The 7,095-nt window shown below is 36.5% G+C and overlaps 2 protein-coding genes across 2 annotated transcripts in view; one reads left to right on the top strand and one right to left on the bottom strand.

The window, feature by feature from the left end:
- The first annotated feature begins 623 nt into the window (after positions 1 to 623).
- Positions 624 to 1,559, top strand: LOC117912742. The gene has a single exon (XM_034827432.1). The coding sequence runs from the start codon at positions 669 to 671 to the stop codon at positions 1,362 to 1,364; it is 696 nt and encodes a 231-aa protein (XP_034683323.1). The 5' UTR covers positions 624 to 668; the 3' UTR covers positions 1,365 to 1,559.
- A 740-nt stretch (positions 1,560 to 2,299) lies between these two features.
- The window catches only part of LOC117912741, a 29,184-nt gene continuing 24,388 nt past the window's right edge, over positions 2,300 to 7,095 (bottom strand). The window contains exons 5-7 of the mRNA XM_034827431.1: positions 3,022 to 3,334; positions 2,797 to 2,851; positions 2,300 to 2,696 (exon numbers count right to left, since the gene is read on the bottom strand). Coding sequence (XP_034683322.1) covers positions 2,622 to 2,696; positions 2,797 to 2,851; positions 3,022 to 3,334 — 443 coding nt within the window. The 3' untranslated portion in view covers positions 2,300 to 2,621. The remainder of the gene's footprint in view (positions 2,697 to 2,796; positions 2,852 to 3,021; positions 3,335 to 7,095) is intronic.

Here is a 7,095-nt window from a genome sequence, read left to right as displayed (position 1 = left end):
TTTTTTAGCGTTTGTAGTTGTTTTTTTGTTAGGTTTTTCTATAGTTGTTTTTTTTTACTTTTATTTTTGGTTTTTTGTAATTTCACTTAAACTTTTATGATTTTTTTTTGTTATAGTTGAAGTTTTTTATTTATTTATTTATTTATTTTATTAAAAATTTGGCTAAAGTTTTTTGCGATTTTTTGTTACCGGGTTTTGTTGAAATTAAAAAATGAGATCAAATAGATAACATTCTAACTAAGATTTATAGGTAAAATAGAAATTGAACATCATTTAAACTTTTTTTATTAATCACAATACAATTCAGATCATTATAATCAAGTTGTCGTGATAAAAGAAAAATTCAACCTTATGAAGAACTTAACATTGTTTTGGGATTTTTTGTAAATAATATAACTTTATATAATTCAGGTGAACATCCTTAATGAGAACTTAACTTTAGTGAAAAAAAAAAAGAAAAAGAATTAGAAAGATAAATGTATTTCAACAAAGAGGAAAAAAAAAAAAAAGCAGGAAGGCGGTGTAATTGGAGTCACGGGTAAAGGAGGTGAAGAAGGTATGATTTTAATATGATAGTTATTAACTTATTTTCACCCCCATATATCGAAATCAGCTGGTAGGGGCCGTCTCAAAGCCCCATCCAATCATTCCTTGTAACCGTTGGGCTAATGATAAAAACGTTAAAAAAATTAAAAACAAGTAATAGAGATCCGAGCCACCACCACAACCGCAGTTCCAAAACCTCACCACCATTCGCCACCACTCACCGCCACTCTCTACCACTGTCTCTCTATCCCCCTGAAAGCACTCACCTTGAATCACCTCCAATGGCAGAGATAATCCCAAAAGAAACAGCCCTCCAAGCCCTCAATACCATCATCCAACTCCACTTCGAGAAGACCCTGGAGAAGAAAAGAGCTGTCGACCTCCAAAAGAAGGAGCTTTGGAAGCTCTTTCAGCTCTTCTTCATCTTCCTCTCTCTCGTCTTCCTCGCTCAGACCCAGTCCCCACGCCTCCAGTGCCGCCACTGCTGGGTCCCAATCACTCTCCTCTCCTTCGCCCACCTCATCTTCTATGTCTCCGTCGCTCAGACCCTCCGCTGCATCAATGGCTTCAAGTACCAGCGCCGTTGCCACAAGCTCACTCTTGGCCTCGCCACTGAGCGCCTCCGGCAGATCAAGATGAGGGCCAGTAGTGGAAACGATGAGGGTGATGTGGTCGGCGATGACTTTGAGATTCATTATCAGGAGCCACCCGAGAGCTACTTTGGTAAGTTCAAGAGGAACTGGGCTCTGCATTTTGGCTTCTTGATTTTGATGTATGGATTCATGGTGGCTTCTTCTGTTGTTATTCTTTGTTACTAGTGTTTTACGACTTGTGGGTGATGGGTTGGAGGAAAATGATTGAAAATATTGTTGGGTTTTAGATGTTGTTGATTGGGAAAGTCTTAGAAGCTTTCATTTTCAATTCTTCATCTGTTTGGCTTCCGAGAAAATATACCATATCGGGAGACAAAAGCAGCTTGAGTTTTGGATCTTAGATTGTTTTCCTTTTGAAAATATCATTCCAGGGATGGAAAAAAAAATAGAAAAAAAATCACATAGATCTTCATTTAGACGAGGTTTAAGAGTTGAATAACTGAGTATTGATGCTTAATGGTTAAATCATAAATGGGACTTGAATTTGAATTTTGAAATGGAAAAAGCAGAGGCTTTTAGTTTTACTTGAGAAGAAGATATGTCACAGGTGAATTTATGAGGGAATTGGTCAAACAAATGGGAGATGGAGGTGAGCTGACGAGCAGTGAGTGACTAAAGTGTGGTCTGAGCCATTCAGAAGTCTGAGGAGTCAGGACTGATTGATGGATGGATGGGTTATACACAGTCTTTACCTATTAATGGCCTCACCTAAGATACTGATATCGGTTGGAAAAGTGGTTATACTCTCTCTCTCTCATTTACTCACCAAAAGATAAAAAATTTTAACACCAGTTTCGTGGAAGCGAAGATGTTTTTAATTAAAAGAACATTTCACATATATTTATATTGATGAATGTATAATTCAACCAGTAAAATTAACATTTCACTTATCTCGAGGTACTGATGAAGCTTATCACAAACAGCTCTAAGTGTGTGGAAGCTGGGGAATTATGGCCAAAGTTCTCAGAGGAGTCTTTGAGGGTAGTTTTGAAGAGTTCCAATGAAAAGTTGAGTTTTTTTTTTGTCAAAAATTCACTTTCAGAATACGATCATTTCATTTTTGCTGGGCCCTGCAGTATAAAGTGAAAAATAATTTCAAATGCAGTGAATGAATGGATGGGTTATTGAAGTGGACCACCAGGCCACCAGGCCCACCCACATCTTTTGTTATTGATCATGATGATGGCAGCACAACTTGGGCTTGACCTCCACTGTTGGTTACAAATGAATAATTCCATACACCAGACTCTAATCAATACAACTTCTGACAATTTGAGCTTCCATCTTCCTATTCAAAAAACAGAAAATGATATAATTTTACAACTCTTCTCCATTATTGAAGTTCCATTTGGAGGAAAGCCTACTTGTGAGGTGTGAGGTGTGAGGCGTGAGCTGTATGAATTTGAATGAAAACCTAACGGATTAAACTGTGGAGAGAGCATTGCACAATGATTTGTATGCATTGACACACAGTTTGAATTTCTCTTCTGCTGTTGCCTGCATGGAGGTGTAGCTGTTTTGTAAGTAAAAAAAAAACCCGAATACACTGATGCCGGAACCATATTCTCAGATGGGCTGTGAAGATTTAGAAACTAACCTGTGAAGGGCCTTGATGTTTATCAGGATGCCATTTTAGAGCTGATAAACGGAAACTGCAAAAAGGAGAGAACCCCATGAATATTACTTGATTGAGTTTGAAAAGCGTAAAGAATGCAAACTAATGAAGAAACAAACCTGGTTGAATCATGATATCATGAATCAATTTGCAGCTTATACTTCAAAATAGAAAAGGCAAAATCCATGATGGTTTTGAGGCACTTACGCATTTTTGACGTCTTCCATCTTTAGATGACCCGTTGGAGGCAGACCCAGCATTCTTCTATCAGAATATGAGCCAACAACACATGACTCACCATCAGACTCAGTTTCACTTGCAGTATCCCATTCTTTATTTCTATTGTTGGTCCGGTTTGACTGCCCCCTCCACTCGAATGCGCTTGTTGAACTTTGGAAAGAAGATGACCCCGATGAGTTGAAAGACCAAGTACACCATTTGTTCCTATTCCCAAACGTTGCGTGAAAGATTGTCTCAGGAGAATAGTCATCTTCAGAGAAATAATCTTTTTTAAACTTGCCTGAACATGTAATAAAGGGAAACATCAAATTTGTCAATACACACATGCAGGGCTAACATATAAAAAATAAAAAATAATAAGAATATTTAACAATTTAAAAAGGGTAAAGGTTGGATGATTAAGATAAATTGTGCATGTAGTGATCAAGTTTCATCTTTGGAATCTTTTATTTTTCACATTGTATACAATGTTAACCGAGCAGATTTTAAATTTAAGAAATTGGAAACCCCAGCTGATGGTCCATGGCTTAGGCAGTGTTCAACTGGATATGCGACTTCTTTAAATAAATGGAGTACACGGTTATTGTGACATTTAGGGTTCTCAGCACTGTATTTATAGATCATAGATTCCAAGTGAGATAATCAAATTGAGAATCGCAATTTGCGGCCCTTTCTTACTTGAGAGATCAACCAAAATAATATTTTGTCAGAACACAAACTGATACACTGATTGAAGGATGAATCAACGACAAGAGGATGTTCTGATTCTCTCACTTCAAGGTTTATCTTTCAATTACTCTTATTTTCTTGTTCATATATTGTCTTATTCTTTTCACAAGTACATTTATTAAGATACATAGAATAAATTAATTGTTTAAACCCAATATATATTTTTCTTAAAGCCAAATGCTCAGTTTTGTCACTGAACAAAGAGGATGTGTTGGAGACAGACCTTGATGGCACTCTCATATCAAGTAATTCTCTCCTGTCTTTATAAGTAAGAATTTATTGAATGGCACTATTGAAAGAAAAGGATTAATTAAGATAACTTCGACAAAAGTGGATAAGACTTGAAATGATTGGCAGACTTGTGGATACACAGAATTAGCTGAGAAATTAAAAAAAAAAAAAAGCAGACTTGTGGATACATTACTTAAGCAGGAGAATATTACTTGAATGAAATAATTTAAAACTACAATGGTAATCGGGTTATGGAGGTCAGAACCACAGGATTATATATATTTATAAGACAAAATTCAACATTAGCCACACCATCAATGAGTAATACATCAAATTACTCAGGATAAGCAACATTTGCAAGGTTTGACTTTGTGATTTGCTATCATGACCTATCTGATGGAAGCAGGACTACCACCATGTGGCAAAACAGTTATGCATGGTGGCATTTTCTGATGAGAAACAGGAGTCAATTTATTGCCAATAGCAAAAAGAAAAAGAACCAAAAGGACAAGGATTCCTTCAAGGTGAGGGAAAACTGAATCTAACAAGTAGTTCAATATACATGCAAAGTAGTCCATGCAGATATCTGGTTCATGCATGCATATGGCTATATTATCCATTAGGAAGTACCTCCCACTATTGGCAGTTAAAAAATGCATGTGCCCCCTCCACCCACCCTTTTCAAATGTGTGGGTTATCATCTGTTATGACTTCATCTGATTTTACTTCATCCCAGGGGTAGATATTATCTGTTTGTTAACTACAGTCTAATAAGTAAATCTTCCTAAATGATATGAAGCATTAGAGAAGATTATTTCCATTACTCTTATTTGAAGGAAGGTTCCCTTAAGCAACTCCTCTTTCTTTCTGTTCAATTTTAGTTTATTTTTTATTTTTCCAATTTGAACAAAATATGCCCAAAAAGCACAAGGCGGTCAACTTGTCCAAGTTGCACACAACAACTTAGCATCAAAGCTTGAGTCAGAAATGGAAGATCAACATATTACTCAACCAGAGGTTGAAGTGGGATCCTTAGAGTCGAGGCATGCAAGAATTCTAAGGGAAATGCGAGAAATATCCTCAGTCATGAGCTCTGGCTTTAACTAGCCTGTGGCAGGCCCTAATTTCTACCAACTGAAATATGACAAGTCGAGTTAATAGCAACTTTGGATCAGGTTAAGTCAACTCAACTCACTCAATTACACCTTAGTTTTGCCAAGTTAGATTTTCCTTATTCCAACAAAAACAAAGACCCAGCAAGTAGGATCTAACAGGTTGAGTAGTTTTTTAAATTTCAGCACATGCCTATCGATGAGCAGGTATACTAAGCAGCCTACCATTTAAAAGGTGATGCCCAAAAGAAAAAAGGGGATTTGTTACATGGGAAGTTCTTAAGGAGAGTTGACATACTCAATATGAACCCATTGAATCAGAAGAATTCTTTGTGATCTCATGAAGTTAAACCAAGAAGAAAAAAAAGAAAAAAATATATATATATATATATATATATATATTCATGACTATTAAGGCCTGTTTGAGTGGTTACTCAATAGAGAGAAGGGAAATTCTCACCTTCACAAAAGGTTGATTCTTTTATTAGTGGCCAACACCTGAGCTTCTTGACCAAATAACCTTACAACTGCAGTTGAGTTGGCCAACCTCTATTAAACAAAGTATCATACTCAAAATCAACCTCTTTTACAAAAAGCAACAAACATGGAGGTGACTCATGTGCCCAATAAAGATCATGTTCAAAGCAGCAGTCAAAAATTGTTATCAATTCAAAAGTTGACTCTTCAGTGAAGGGAAACAGAGAATAAGGGACTTTGCCTCTGTTGGAAGATTTGGGATTAGGTTGTTGACCATGTAATATAGTTTCTATAGTTAAGTATTGTATTCTTGTAAAATTTTGCTAGGATTAATTTTGTTAAATTCGTTGTTTCATTGTTTAGATTCTAGAGTCAAAAGTTTTGTTAAATATATAGCCTTGTATCAAGACCTTAGAAGAAATAAGAACAAAATTATTCTCTCCTATTTCTCTCTCTAACTACAGCATGATATCAGAGCCCATCTAGGGTTTCTGGGAGATTTGTTTTTTTTTTTAAAAAAAAAAAAATTATTCTTCTGGTGGCCTGGCCTTCATTGCCATCACATCTCACCCTAACAGCCTTTATTGCTGTCACCTTCAGCACTGTTTGAGAAGGTTTTTTTTTAACCTATTTCACACTGCTATTTGATCTACCTTTATCCTTTACGTTTGAAACATCTAAGTCCGTTCAATCAATATGTCATCCTTCAACCAAGCTTCCATCCACAATGAAAACCTAACTTTTCAAATCACCACTCCCAAGATGAAAGAGAAACTTCATAGTCACAATCAGCAAAGATATCCTTGAAGAGCAAGGGAAAGATGAGTATGTGATTGGGACTGCAAAACCACTAGCAGAGGATGACCTGAAATATGAAGTTAGGGATACAGAGAATTCCATGGTGATGTCATAGTTGCTCCACTCAATGCAACAATCAGTAAAACCTATTTGCTCTCACCTATTGGCAAAGACATTTGAGAAGCAATGTCAAAAGCCTACTCCAAGGTAGGTGTTTCTTCTCAAATATTTGAGTTGAAATGACATATTATTAACACCAAGCAAGGGTCCTCAACTGTAACGTTACAGAGTACTACAACACCCTCAAATTGTTTCTGGAGCTAGATTTATACCAGAACCTGGAGATGAAATCAGCCACTGATACAAAGAAATTGAAACACATAATGGAAAGGGAGAGAATATTCCAATTTTTGGTAGTTCTTAATCCAGAGTTTGGTCAGGCGAGTGGTAAAGTATTAGGTAGAGAACCATTTCCATCTATGGATGAACCATTTGCCCATATTTGAGGGGAAGAGAGTCGTAAGAAACTCATGGTTGGAAATTCTAAAAATCCTATAGCTGAAAATTCAGCTTTGGCAGTCTCTAACCCCCCCTTCTATCGCTGGAAAATACAAGGAAGAAGGCAAGAAGATGGTGGACAGGAATAAATTATGGTGTGATTATTGCCACAAACCAAGACACTATAGAGATGTGC

This window comes from Vitis riparia, chromosome 4 (genome assembly GCF_004353265.1).
Source record: "Vitis riparia cultivar Riparia Gloire de Montpellier isolate 1030 chromosome 4, EGFV_Vit.rip_1.0, whole genome shotgun sequence".
In the NCBI taxonomy this organism is placed as follows: Eukaryota; Viridiplantae; Streptophyta; class Magnoliopsida; order Vitales; family Vitaceae; genus Vitis; species Vitis riparia.
Note: the sequence above shows the minus strand (reverse complement) of the source record. Positions and strands in the feature narration are given on the sequence as shown.